At 33.8% G+C, this 15,496-nt stretch overlaps 1 protein-coding gene across 2 annotated transcripts in view; it reads right to left on the minus strand.

The window, feature by feature from the left end:
• Window positions 1-677: 677 nt before the first annotated feature.
• DARS1 (aspartyl-tRNA synthetase 1) overlaps window positions 678-15,496 on the minus strand; it is an 80,134-nt gene continuing 65,315 nt past the window's right edge. For both annotated transcript variants that reach the window (XM_017514694.2, XM_037733512.1), the window contains exons 11-16: window positions 11,815-11,961; window positions 9,919-9,961; window positions 8,400-8,480; window positions 6,901-7,012; window positions 6,657-6,728; window positions 678-1,407 (exon numbers count right to left, since the gene is read on the minus strand). In XM_017514694.2, coding sequence (XP_017370183.1) covers window positions 1,316-1,407; window positions 6,657-6,728; window positions 6,901-7,012; window positions 8,400-8,480; window positions 9,919-9,961; window positions 11,815-11,961 — 547 coding nt within the window. In that variant the 3' untranslated portion in view covers window positions 678-1,315. The remainder of the gene's footprint in view (window positions 1,408-6,656; window positions 6,729-6,900; window positions 7,013-8,399; window positions 8,481-9,918; window positions 9,962-11,814; window positions 11,962-15,496) is intronic.

Genomic DNA, 15,496 nt, shown 5'->3' on the forward strand with positions numbered 1-15,496 from the left:
CTTGCTGTGGATTAAATTATGAAATATTTTTGGGGTGCCTACTATATTTAAGGTATTCTGGTAGAATATGAAAGAAAAATATAAGAACTGAATCATTACTTTCAAAGATTGCATAATCTAGATGGTAAACACTCCCTTTAACTTTCAAAAATAATGAACAGATGTTTGTGGGTAACTTCCCACCTTTCTGACCCTCCTATTTTTCTGCATATTATTTTTTCTCTTCCTGTACCAAAATATCTGTGTTATATTTTGTTCCTGCCTAATATTTGTGGTTAATGTAAAATTAACATTAGCATCAACATTTGCAATAATTCAGAGAAAAAGTGTTTGTAATCGTAATTCTTACATAGAAATTTTTTGATGGATAAATTGGGACTGTATTTTAGTGATGTTCACTAAATATCAGTACCAGTTCCAGTTAAAATGAAACAAAATTCTGCAATAGATTTTAACCCATGTGAAATGAACTCTGTTAACTGACCCAAGCTGTCAGCTTTAAAAGCTCTATCCCTATACCCATCGAAACCAGTGTCTTGAAATGAATACATGATGAGAACATATTAGTCTTCATTTATTTATATAAACCAGTTGTGTATTTTTAATTTTCCCAAATTATAAATGCCTAGCACCAGTTATAAAATCAGATGGCCACAAAGTTACACAAAAACAAACTATAATTAGCTTTAAAATTTTATTGAAATTCAAGTTTAGAACTTAACAATTTAATACAATATTACACTGAATACTTTCTAACCAGCATTTTCGCCTGCTTTACATAATTTCTAGGCATAACTTTTAAGAACTGTTACTTTCTGGCTAATTTTCCATGATATGCCAATTACACATTCATTAAAATTTCAGATACTACCTGAATTATTCTTATCTCAATGTCAGAATTTAAAAATTAGTTCAAATACTGAAAATCTAAGACATTAACACTGGGGTCCTTGTAATATAAAGAAAAAAAATTGTACAATCTTAACTGTTTAAAACTCTTGTTACCATTTACTGCAGTAACAGAATATGAATTTTTAACATAACCATATGAATTTCTCAAGTATTTCCTACTGATGCATGTCTGAAGTTATAAAAATCTTCTCTCTTTTAAACGAAACTATACTGAATTACTCCAAAAATAACAGTGATACTTTAGGGTCTTGCAAATTTATTCTAGTGCATATTTTAAGTACCTAAAGTACAGCCTGTGCAATAGCAGGTTACTGGGAAGAGTAAATGTGGCTTTCTTTCTTTCTTTTTTGAGGCAGGGTCACGCTCTGTCATCCACACTGGAGTTCACTGGCAAAGTGTGGCTTCAAGGAGTGAGTCGTTTGGGATCACGAGGGAACATGGAAGTCTGACGAACATTATGCAATCCCAGAAACAGCATAGTCACTCGTTCCAACCCTGGGAAGACAAAAATAATCGTTAATTTCTTTTTAAAAATCTCTCAGGGTCATACTTAGAACTACTAACATAAATATAATTGTTAAAGTAAATACTTTTCCCTGTTAGGAAAGAGAATGACTCCTATTATTTTGGGTTTATTGAAAATTGTTTTGAGCATTGATTCAGAAATAAAGATGCTGCTATAAATGAAAATGACTAAGTAATATATCCTTAAGTGGTATGGAGTCTAAAAGGTGAACCACAAAAATCTATACAAATGAACAAAATCTATGATTTAAACAATAAGAAAAAACAAAAGACTTTATAAGCTTGAATCTTTCAAAAGATACCAGACTCTTGATTATACAGTCTAGGCAATGAGGATGAGAGCCATAAACTTGCTTAAGCAAGTACTAGAAAATTTACTGTAATTCTATAGACATTTAACATGGTGGCCCCTACCATAAAAAGCTCTGGAGTACATTATTAAACTAAGTGTTTTGACTGTAAAAAAGAAACTGATTTTGGCATATGGCTTAAATACTATATCACTGAAAAAAATTAAGACCAAGTACCACCTAAGAAGCAGAGCAGAACCAGCAAATGACACTTGTATGCATATTATCTATTTCACTAAAGTTTTATAAGATTAACATATCACACAAAGAAAGGCCAAACAATATTTTTATATAGTAATTACTTATAATTTTGAATTTTTAAAGGACTATTGTAAATACAAATAAGAGAACTTTTTATTTGGAGACAAAGTTTTCCTCTGTTTCCCAGGCTGGAGTACAGTGATGTGATCTCTGCTCAATGCAACCTCCACCTCCTGGGGTCAACAGATTTTCCTGTCTCCCAAGAAGATGGGATAACAGGTGCCCGCTGCCATGCCTGGTTAATTTTTGTATTTTTAGTAGATATGGAGTTTCATCATGTTGGCCAGGCCGGTCTTGAACTCCTGACCTTAAGTGATCCGCCTGCCTTGGCCTCCCATGGGATTACAGGAGTGAGCCACTGAGCCCAATTGATAATATTTTTATTGCTATTATTTACCAATAGCAGTTGGAAATTTGAGCCTTGTATTATGGTGATATAAGACTGATCTTAAAAACCCCACCATATCTTAACTTTCTCTCAAAATACAATTATCAAAAAACAAGTGATATTGATAACCATTCAAGTTTCCCTCTTCATAATTAAGGTTAAAATTTTACATTATCAGTCACAGAAATCTGTAAAATATTTATGCAAAATGCACATTAATGATTAAGAGGAAACAGTCCTAAATTTTCCATTAAAACTAAAACTATATATTCTGGCTGGGTGCAGTGGCTCACACCTGTGGTCCAAGGACTTTCAGAGGCTGAGGTGGGAGGACTGCTTGAGCTCAATCTTTTGTCCAGGCTGGAGTGCAGTGGAGTGATCTAAGCTCACTGAAACCTCTGCCTCCTGGGCTCAAGCAATTCTCCTGCCTTAGCCTCCTGAGTAGCTGGGATTATAGGCATGTACCACTACACCTGGCTAATTTTTGTATTTTTAGAAGAGACGATGTTTTGCCATGTTGGACAGGCTGGTCTCGAACTCCTGACTTCAGGTGATCCGACCACCTCGGTCTCTTATTTCTTTTTAAAAGAAAAAAAAAAAACCCAAACACTACTATATATTCAATGTAGTATAGTTTGTAGTAACAAAAGGATGGTAACAACCTACAAGTCCACCAATAGAAAGGTAGTTAACAAGATTATGGTTCCTCCTTTTAATGGATTCTATGTAGAGATGTAAAAAGAATAAAAAAGCTCTTTAGGTATTGATAAGAAACAACACAAGATACATTAAAGTATTTCTTCTCTATCTGGGCTCATATTTTAGAAAAGATACATTAAGTAAAAAATGCAAGGTACTAAATGGTTTATATATAATAGTATGCTATAATTTGTAATGTGTATGTATGTGTCTTTTCATATATGCAAAGATATCTTTGCAAAGGTAACTGAAAACTAGAAACAATGGTTTCCTGTAGGGAGGCAAATATGTACTATTCTCCTTTTCCCCCTCCAATTTAAAAAATAGCGTTAAAATACATATAACATACAATTTACCATCTGAACCATTTTTAAGTATACAGTTTACTAGTACCAAATACACTCACAGTGTTGTGCAACCATCACTATCATTCACCTCTATAACTCTCTTAAAAAAAAATCATGTTTATATTCCTTTGGATATATACCCAGTAATGGGATTGCTTGGTCAAATGGTATTTCTGGTTCTAAATCTTTGAGGAATTGCCATACTGTCTTTCACAATGGTTGAAATTTACATTACTATCAACAGTGTAAAAGCATTCCTATTTCTCCGCAATCCTGTCAGCATCTGTTGTTTCTCCACTTTTTAATAATTGCCATTCTGACTGGTGTGAGATGGTATCTCACTGATTTGCATTTCTCTAATGATCAGTGACATTGAGCTTTTCTTCCTATGTTTGTTGGCTGCATAAATAAATGTCTTCTTTTGAGAAGTGTCTGTTCATGTCGTTTGCCCACTGTTTAATGGAATTGTTTGTTTTGCTTTTTTCTTGTACATTTGTTTAAGTTCTTTGTGGATTCTGAATATTAACAATACATGCACGTGTATGTTCACTGCAGCACAATTCACAATAGCAAAGACATGGAATCAACCCAAATGCCCATCAATGATAGATTAAAGAAAATGTAGTACATATATACCACGAAATATTATGCAGTCATAAAAAGGAACAAGATCATGTCCTTTGTAGGGACATGGATGAAGCTGGAAGCCATTATTCTCAGCAAACTAATGCAGGAACAGAAAACCAAACACTGTATATTCTCACTTGTAAGTGGGAGCTGAACAATGAGAACACATAGAGGTAAAGCACACACACTGGGGCCTTTCAGGGATGGTGGGGTAGGGGAAAGCATTAGGGAAAAGAACAATGAATGCAGGACTTAATACATGGGTGATGGGTTGGCAGATGCAGGAAGCCACCATGGCCCACATTTATCTATGTAAGAAACCTGCACATCCTGCACATGTATCTTGGAACTTAAAATAAAATTAAAAACAACAACAACAACAACAACAAAACCCATATATAATGACCTTAACTGGTGCTATTTATTTTTAAAGTTGTGCCCAGCTTTGAGTTATAATTGACAAAAATTTTATGTATTTACAGTGTACTATGTTACACTCTGATACACTGTGACATGATTAAATCAAGCTAATGAACGTATCTATCATCTTGCATACCTATTTTTTTTAACGGAAAGAACATTTAAAATCTACTTTTAGCAATTTTCAAGCATACATTATTACCTGTAGTCACCATGTTGTACAACTGGATCTGCAGAACTTATTCATCCTAACTGAATCTTTCTATCCTTTGACCAACTTCTCCTCATTCCAACAACCAGTCTACTCTTTGTCTATGGTTTCAACTTTTAAAAGGTACCATATATATGTGAGATCACGTAGTATTTGTCTTCCTGTGCCTTATTTGCTAATCTGTTTAGTATGATGTCCTCTAGGTTCATCCATATTGCTACAAATGACAAGATTTCCTTCTTTTTAAAGGCAGAGTATTATTTCATTGTATAGATAAAACAGGTTCTATATTCCTAATACGAACATCCAAAATGCTCCAAAATCTGAGACTTTCTGAGTGCCAACATGATACTCAAAAACACAAATGAAAAGGCTAAAAATAAAAATGCTCATTGAAGCATTTCAGATTCCTAGATTTGGGATGTTCAACCAATAAGCACAATGCAAATATTGTAAAATCTGAAACAATCCAAAATCAGACATGCTTCTGGTCCCAAGCATTTTGGATAAGGGATACTCAATCCATACTACATTTTCTTTATCCATTCATCCACTGATGGACACTAAGGTCATTTCTATATCTTGGCTATTGTAAATAATGTTGCATTGAACATGAGAGTGCACAAATCTCTTAAATATACTGATTTCATTTACCTTTGTATATAAAACCAGAAATGGGATTGCTGGATCATACGGCAATTGTATGTGTAATGTTTAGAAGAATGTCCATACTGTTTTTCATAATGGCTGTACCAATTTTAAATTCCCATCAACTGTTTACAAACAAGGATTCCCTTTTCTCCACATCCTCACCAACAATTATCCATTATCATTTTGCTAGTAGCCACAGGTGTGAAGTGGTTATCTCATTGAGGTTTTAATTTATATTTCCCTAATGTTTATTGATGGTGAGCATTTTTTCATATACCTATTGGCCATTTGTACATGGGTTTTACATTTAGGCTTTTGATCCATTTTGAGTTAATTTTTGTATATGATGTTAGGTAAGGGTCTAATTTCAATCTTTTGCAAATGGACATCAGTTTTCTCTTTAATATCTGTTGAAAAGACTGTCCTCCTACCAATTTCAATTTGAAAATTTTGTAAGTACATATTGTATTTTCCAAAAAACCCCCAAACAACAAACAAAAACTTCAATAAAACTATACATTTAAAATTCTTTTTAAGAGTGTTTGGTATGGACATCCAAAGGTGAGTTAAATATTTACTCATTTTAAATTGCAGAGCAGGCTGGGCTTGCTGGCTCATGCCTATAATCCCAGCACTTTGGGAGGCCAAGGTGGGCAGATCATCCGAGGTTGGGAGTTTGAGACCAGCCTGACCACATGGAGAAACACCATCTCTACTAAAAATACAAAATTAGCTGGGTGTGATGGCACATGCCTGTAATTGCAGCTACTCAGGAGGCTGAGGCAGGAGGATCACTTGAACCTGGGAGGCAGAGGTTGTGAGATCGCACCACTGCACTCCAGCCTGGGCAACAAGAGCGAAACTCTGTTCCAAAAAAAAAAAAATATATTGCAGAGCAGTCCCTTATACTGTAGAAGTGTTCTTAAAGCCAATGAAGTGCTATGTTTCAATAAAAACACTTAGTAACTCTTTGAGCTATTTTAAGGTAGAGTTTTAATTTGGGTTAATGCGAATGAACTCACAGTAAAAGAGAGAAAACAGGATACCCCACTTAAAAGACATTTGGCTTCTAAACTCTGAGAGAAAAAAAATGGCTACAACTTTATGACAATAATATTTTAAAACACACATGTTAGCTGTCCATTTGTTTCTTGGAAATCAAATTTTCACTTGAGTTATGATTCATTTTAAAAAATTCTTGTAATTGAAATGTATATTATACTTAGAACTTATGAGCTTATTTATAAGCAATAACAGAATATTACCAATGCCTCCGCCAGCATGAGGAGGAGCTCCAAAGCGGAAGGAATCAATGTAAGCCTTAATTTTCTCCAAATCTACAAAAAGACACAAAACAAAACAAAATATAATTTATCTTATTTATTTAAAAAAAATCACAAAAGAAATTACTGTTCAATGGAGATTTTTAAAAGGCCGAGAAGTCTTTAAAATGTTTACAATGTGTTATTTTCAGACTATACACTATCCTAAATTATTTTAAGTGTTTACCAATTCCATGATGTAAAGCTCTCTCTGTTAGCAGCTGAGGATCATGTATTCTTTGAGCTCCTGACAATATTTCTTCTCCTCTCATGAACATATCATAAGAGTTGGACTGTTTCTGCAAGAGAAAAAAAACACCACTCTTTAAATGACTACTATCCTATTTCTATTACACATATACAGAAAAAAATCTCTGCTGCATGAAGAACAAGTTCATTTTTTCCTACAATTAACAATGCAACCTTGTTTTCTAAAGTAGAATTAAACTACTGAGGGCTGAATAATAACTTTTTCTTTGTTTCTATCAGACTTTGTGCTCTCCTCCCACACCCCCTAATAACAAATCAGAGCACCACATCTAATTTTTAAGAAGCAGTGCTGATCCTTATTTCACTTTATCATCTGAGATGTTTTTAAGCATGATATGATTTTGGAATGACTTTCGGAACTTCAAGTTATCAATACGTGTGAGTCTTTAAATTATTATTTTTACTTTAATCCCATCTTTCGATAAACCAGTGGTTCTCAAAGTGTGACTCCGCAACTAGTAGCTTCAGTATTACCAGAAATTCGTTAGTTGGTCTGGAGTGAGGCCTGTAAATTATCAGGCTCCCACTCCAAAGCAACTAATGAGAAATTCTGGGTGCGCCCCAGCAATCTGTTTTAAAAAGTCATCCAGGTGATTCTGGCACACTGTAAAGTTTAGAAACCACTGCAATGGAAAAACAGTAGAAGACCATAAGACATTACTTAGATTAACTCCCAGGATACAATGTGAATTCCCAGTTTAAGATCAATGATAGGATGTTTTGCTAAAGTATGCAAATCTAGTAGTACTATTTATCATTTACATAGCTGTAGGATACAGTAAATTCCTCTTCAGAGGTTTAGCCTGTTAACTTCTTTGTTCTTTGTTCTCAAACTCAACTTCCTTGTTCTCCATCCCTCCTTGTCCCTAGCTATTGTAAACAACCTTCCCACCAGTTCTAATAAAAAAACTCACATCTGTTCCCTTGGTTACCTGAACCCATTCCTCCCTCTGAAACCTCATGTCTCACCACTGTAACTCACATTCCCCTTCCCTTCCTTATTTGGGCAAATATTCACAAATAGCCAATCGGGTCAGTTTAGATTGTGCAGTCTGACCCCAGCTCATGGGTGAGTGACACAAAGATAGGAGCTGCATTAGAGATAAACACCTGTTCCCTCCTTTGTTCAGGGTGCTTTTGTGATCATGATTGACTCAGTTAGTATCCTTCTGCAGAAGTAAATTGCCTTGCTGAGAAAACTTTTGCCTAAGTGCTAGTTTCACTTTGCAGCACTGAGCATGTTTCCAACATAGCCTTTCTTCTTCATAAATCTTCAGACAAATGACCGAGGAAAATGATTTTAACATAGGTTTTTAAAATTAATTTGCTAGAATATTCCCATTATATAATCTGACATAGTGACAATAAAATTTCCCTTCTTCTCCAAAATAGGTTATTTAAAACCAAATTACTTACAGGATTTCTTGGGTCAGGCATGGTATAGAAAGGTCTTACAGCCAATGGATATTTATCAAGAATATAAAAATCTGTATCATACTATAAAAAGAATAAATAAAATTAAAACACATTTTAAAAACATAAGATGGCTAACATTTTGGTAATTAACTTTTTTAAGAAAAAATTTTTGTTCTTCAAATTTACTCTAATTATATTGTGTATACAATGAATATCTTGCTTTTTTTCAAGTAACATTTTTATCCTATAGCATTTTGCCATGGTATCATAAATTCTTCCGATACCTAATTTTTAGGCACTGCTTATTACTCCATCATAGTTTTATTTATTTATTTATTTTTAAAGAGACAGGGTCTTGCTCTGTTACTAAGGCTGCAGGGCAGTGGTGCGATCATGGCTTACGCAGAAGCCTGGCTAATTTTTGAAATTTTTTGTAGAGATGGAAGCTTGCTATGTTTGCCCAGGCTGGTCTTGAACTCCTGGCCTCAAGTGATCTCCTACCTCAGCCTCCCAAAGTGCTAGAATTACAGGCATGAGCGACTGTGCCAGGCCTACGATTTAAATATTATGATGCATTTTATAATTCAAATAATTGTCTGAAATCCTTTTCGTTTTTACAGAAACTATATTATGTCTATGAATTACTTTGGGAAAATTTGATGTATTTTACAATATTAATCATGGAAAACCTGGATTATTTTCCCAACAATTTAGATTTTGGTAGTTTTCTTCAAATGAATGCTACAACTGAAAGAAATAAATGATATTAACTTGAAATTACAAAACTTGTTTGTAGAGAATGCTTACTATGTGACCTAGATTTAATTAAAAAGACATAAATTACATTTCAACAGTTTTTGACTTTCAACATTTTTGCTAAAACTTGAGATGAGGATGTTGACAGTTGATAAACTGGAATTAGCTCTGCTGAAATAGCATTTTCAAGGTATAAACTTAAAATGGTTTCAGAAATACCAGTTTACTCTAGTCAGTTTAACAGTTTCAAGTGCAACCAGCAGGAGGAGCTCAAGGACTTTTTCCTTTACATTATACCATTATCTTAAAATTTTAAAAAAGATCATACTAAGTTTAGCTTTTATCCTCTTTGGAGTCTTGATGAGATTGGAAAGTAGCTATTACATATGAGGCAGAGAGGAAGCTCATTCATCTTTAAGTCTCATGAGACAACAGGGTACACAGGAAAGATCATTTCTAAATAATTTCAACTAATTTGGAGGTCATTTCTAACTAATTTGACATAGGCATCACTTTTAGAGACACTTCAGAACAACTTTGTAGAAATATTAAATACTGAGTTAATCAAATCATCTGGGAGAAAGGCAGACTGTCTGAATATTTCTTTTTTCTAAGAAAAAAATTTTTTAACATTGTCCCTCTTAGTTTTTATTTATTCCAGAATCATACTACTCCAGGTAAGCTCAATCCCCTCTGCAATTGTTCTTTAGTCCCAAGAGACATTTCAAAATTAGAGAAAGAAATCCAGCATAAACAATCCTACCTTTTCCTTTACCAAATGACCCAACAGCTTTTCATTTGGTGTACTGAAAAAGAAGAGTGAAATCAGTGTTTGAAGATCAAACGGCAAATTATAAACGTTAATAAGGAACTTCTTCTATTTGAGTTTCTCAAGTGATTACAAAATTTGTCCAAAACATGCAGTTGTCTATTCTGTTCTTTTCTTAAAAGGCAAGTACTACTGAAAATCACTTATCTTGGTACAGTGACTCAGTGCTTAGCAGATGTTTTGCAAATATTTAATTAAAGCCATATACAGAATTTAGCAATTCATTGATTCAGAAATATCACAGATGAAATAATTTCCTACAATTATACATAACAAAAGCTCGCTATACCAATATGGGCTAGTCTTGCCATGAAATGGTCTTCCCTTTTTGGTACTCTTTATCAATAGTTTATGAAATAAAAATCAGTATTATCCAAGGTTTTAAAATAGTGTTTATACAAACATACTAAATTTTTATAGCCAAGAGGTAGCTACTCTAGCTTCTATCTTATGTAAGAACAATTTCTAAAATACTTGAAAAAATACTACTCAAGCTTATAGGATTTTTATTTTGCTTTAAAATGTCATCTGGCAATGCAGGCAATGTTTAAAGCATTTTTTTGTTGTTGTTAAACAAAAATAAATGGTTTTGGGTATTTTTTTGAAAAACCCTAAAAAGTGACAATAGTCATTTCCTTTCCCTCCTAAATACATATGTATTGTAATGGTTTAAAGAAATCATTCCAGGAAGCCTTGAATAAAATATAAGTAGATAGAAATTTTCAACCTTTACATGTTTTATTTATTTATTTTTTACAGAGAGGGTTTCATTCTGTCACCCAGACTGGAGTACAGTGGCATGATCATGGGTTACTATAGCCTTGATACTCCTGGGCACAAGTGATCCAACTACCTCAGTCTCCAGACTAGCTGGAACTACAAGAGTGTGCCACCATGTTCAGCTAAATTTTAATTTTTTTTTTTGTAGAGACAGAATCTCTCTGTGTTGTCCAGGCTGGTCCCGAAATCCTGGCCTCAAATGATCCTCCTGCCTCAGCCTCTCAAAGTACTGGGATTACAGGAGTGAGCCACCACACCCAGCCTCAATCTTTATTAAACTACATAATTTGTTTCAAAACTCTAAGTTGTATGATCTGAATTTAGATAATACTATACATAATATAGGACATATGATACTATATAAGCAATATTGACATTTATAACTTTTGGAGATGTTAACAGTTTATACCCCAATTCCAGGTGGGGATAGATTTAGACTGCTGTCTACCTTCTTTAATACCACTAATCTGGAAAGAGAGGTAACATATTAGAAGATAAAATCACAGGCAAAATTCCCTATACTCTAAAGAGTTACAAACATGAGGGGAAAAGAATGAAAAATGGTGTTTTAAACAAAATTGTGAAAACTTAGGCAAACTATAGTAAACATTTTTATTTCAGATCACACATTATATAAAACAGCATCATACTGTATACTAAGTTAATAAAATTTAAGTGTATCAGGGAAAAGAAATCATTTATTAATACTTTCATTCTCTCTTACCTTAAACCAAATTACTAAGGTTTTAAAAATCACAAAGACAACTTAGAGGACGAGTCAATAGGTGCGGCAAACCACCATGGCACATGTACGCCTATGTAACAAACCTGCACGTTCAGCACATGTATCCCAGAACTTAAAACAAAATTTAAAATAATTAATTAATTAATTTAAAAAGAGAGGGCACCAAATTAAAAACAACTAATGGGTACTAGGTCTGGATGATGAAATAATTCATACAACAAAGCCCCATGACAGAAGTTTACCTATGTAACAAATCTGCACATGTATCCTGGAACTTAAAGTTAAAAAAAATCACAAAAACAAACCTCAGATCGTCTTCATCTCCCATTTCGACTCCAGCTTCCCTAAGCATAGCCAATGCTTCACAATATTCTAGTCTTAGAGTTGGCTCCAAAAATTTGAATGGCTCACATGGGAACTGTTTATTCACCGTTTGAATTTCAGTCTGAAACCTATTTGCAGAATGATTTAGAGTTAATAAAATGTATGAGATAAATGTTTCCCCCACAAGAGGTCACTGTGGCAATATATAAAATCAATCTTTGAATCTGTATATATACAAGGAAAAGCATTAACAAATTATTAAATGAAATTTAAATACTTAAAATATTTAACACCATTTTCAATCTCATGTTTTTGTAACCATAGTAACATCAAAGGATTAAAAATTTTCTTTATAACTCATATCAGTTAATATGGTTAGAAACAAAAAATGCCCATTTTATGAAGCATTACAAAAATCTGACTTTTTAATGCTTTAACAATTCTTGGTATCGTGGAAGAAGACCAAATTAATGAATATTTGTCTTATCTTCCCCCATCTGTATTACACTGCATGTTCAGGGGAGTGCCAATTTCTTTCCCATTTTGATAATCTCTATAGTACATGCCTACCTTATATATATAGAAGGTACAAAACAATGTTTACAGCACTGAATTGAATTTCTGCTATGGAAGATGATATTTTATTGAGATTTTAAAAGTCTATTTTTGGCCAGGTGCAGTGGCTCATGCTTGTAATCCCTGGACTTTGGGAGGCGGAGTGGGGTGGATCACCTGAGGTCAGGAGTTTGAGACTGGCCTGGCCAACATGGCGAAACCCCGTCTCTACTAAAACTACAAAAATTATCTGGGCATAGCTGGGAGGCTGAGGCAGGAGAATTGCTTGAATGGGAGGCGGAGGTTGCAGTGAGCTGAGATCACGCCACTGCACTTCAGCTTGGGCAACAGAGTGAGGCTCTGTCTCAAAAAAAAAAAAATCTATTTTTGCTGGAGTATTTATGGATTAAATGATGGCTGGGATTTGCTTCAAAATAATAGGTAATGAGGGAAATGAGTAAAACAAAATTGGCCACAGTTGACAACAATTGAGATTGGTTGATGAGTTCATGGGGGCTCATTAGGCTACTGTACATCCTTTTGTATGTGTTTGAAATTTTTTCATCATTAACAGACTTGAAAAAAGTATGTTTATATTCTATATACAGAAAAAAGGATGTTTGTATTTTATATATAGAATTCTTTAATTAGAATTTACATTCTGTTTTTTTAATTTCTAAGACAGGGTCCCGCTCTGTCGCTCAGGCTGAAGTGCAGTGGTACAATCTTGGCTCACCACAACCTCAGCCTTCTGGGCCCAAGCAATCCTCCCACCTCAAGCCTCCAAAGCAGCTGGGACAAAAGGCATTTGCCACTATGCCTGGCTAATTTTTTATTACTTTTTGTAGAGATGGGGTTTCACCATGTTGCCCAGGCAGGTCTCAAACTTCTGGGCTCAAGCAATGTATCCACCTTGACCTCCCAAAGTGAGGATTACAGATGTGCATCACACCCAGCCTAGAATTTATATTCTTGAAATTAAAACACTATCATTTCTTGACTGGTCTTACAGGCTTCCAGGGGAATAATAAACCTTAGCCATTGATTTATTCAAATTTTGATACAAGAAGGGTTAGAAAGACCCCATAATTGATTTTTAAATAGGCTTTCTTTGCTTTATATATCAACTCCCATTCATCATATGTTTATCAATGGTAGACATAACTAAAAATATGACTATCAATACTTTAAAATACATTTATACATGTATGTATATGTATTATATATATCCAAGTATTTTATACACATATACATACTTGGATATATATAATACATATATGTACAATATAATACATATGCATTTGTATATGTATATGTATTTGTATATGTATTTTTCTATGAGAGGTAAATACTAATGATAAACATGAGAGGAACATGACACAAGCTAGATAACCTAATAAACAAGTGACACAAAACTTAAAATTTTTAAATGACTTGAAGAACATACAAAGAAGGCTTTTATTTTCAAATTGCCACCTTAACTCTACTGAAAAAGTTCAGCAGTAATGGCATCAGAGTCTAATTTATAAGTAGAGATTTGATTAATCCCAAGGACCCAAATTCTTGCTTGGTTTGCTGTTATAAAAATCAAAGTGGAAATGTCAAACTCTATTATTTAATAGAGAAGCTATCAGTATTTTTAAAAAATGAGTTTCTGCAACTTTCTTGAATTATGAATGTGAACAGAAAATGAGAAAAGCTTTGTGTGTTCCTTCATTGTAGTTCTAAAGTATATTTCGTCTTATAAGGAAAATATTATCAGTTTTTCCATGAACCATTGAAAATTGATTAAAATAAACTACATCAAAATGTTTTAGATAACAAAGATTTAAAAAAAGGCTGCCTGTAATTAGCCATCAAAGATACAAAGCTGCAGAGAATGCCTGGAAATATTGGTACTCATGCTACAGTATTGTTAAATAAGATTACTGATTAATTTCTACATTCTTTTTTTTTATTTTTTGAGATGGAGTCTTGCTCTGTTTCCCAGGTTGGAGTGCAGTGGTGTAATCTCTGTTCACTGCAACCTCTGCCTCTTGGGTTCAAGCGATTCCCCTGCCTCAGCCTCCTTCTGGTACTATAGGTGCATGCTGCCACATCCAGCTAATTTTTGTATTTTTAGTAGAGATGGGGTTTTGCTATGTTGGCCAGGTTGGTCTCGAACTTCTGACCTCAAGTGATCCACCTGCCTTGGTCTCCCAAAGTGCTGGGATTATAGGTATAAGCCACCATACCCAGTCAATTTCTGCATTCTTAAACATACTCATTAACCTTGCAATGCAGTAAATAAAATTCATATTTTTGAACTCTTTCAAAATACCAATGAAACATCAAACACACCAACAAGGAATAGTAAAATTGCTGGTCTTCAAATAAAATTTTAAATATGATCCTTTGTCAGTTATTAAAATGCTAGCTTAGACTATTATAGCTTACCTAATACTTGAAATATAGTCACAAATACAGAAAGAGAAAAAACAGACTTTCTTAATCAACATAACTTGCTTCTATTTTCTTTTCCTATTTTCTCCATGTTAACATCATCATAAGTAAACAACTTTCAATGACCTTTAAAGGGAAGAGCTATTTGCCAGTTTAGAAAGTGTAGCTGAAGTGGGCATTCTACATAATTCAATTTTCTGAGCATCTAGAACACAACTAACAGTTCTATAAATGTTAATTCATCAGACGCAAACAGGTTTAAATATCCTTTCAGTCTACTGGTTTTTAATCTTTACTGAGCACTCAATGTACATATAAATTGATTCAAAAATTAACCATATTTGACACAGGCTTAATTTATATATTGACAGATTCAGTTGACTGAAGGAAGTTTTTTTATCTCTATGGTGGGTAATAATACTATTTCCACTTAATGGCTGAGGAAACTAAGGCATAGGGTTAAATAACCTGCACAAGGTCCACACAGAAAAGCAGCAGAGCTGGGATTTGAACTCAGGCTGTCAGGATGTTGCTGAATCCAACCTCTTAAGCATTACCCTCATACTTATTTCCCAAATAATAAACTGTTAAAAGTAACACTTGCTCTACTTCTTGAGACATTTGGGACGTCAGTATAAAGGAAAAAACAACAACAACAAAATACAG

This window comes from Cebus imitator, unplaced genomic scaffold (assembly GCF_001604975.1).
Source record: "Cebus imitator isolate Cc_AM_T3 unplaced genomic scaffold, Cebus_imitator-1.0 Scaffold534, whole genome shotgun sequence".
Taxonomy (NCBI): Eukaryota; Metazoa; Chordata; class Mammalia; order Primates; family Cebidae; genus Cebus; species Cebus imitator.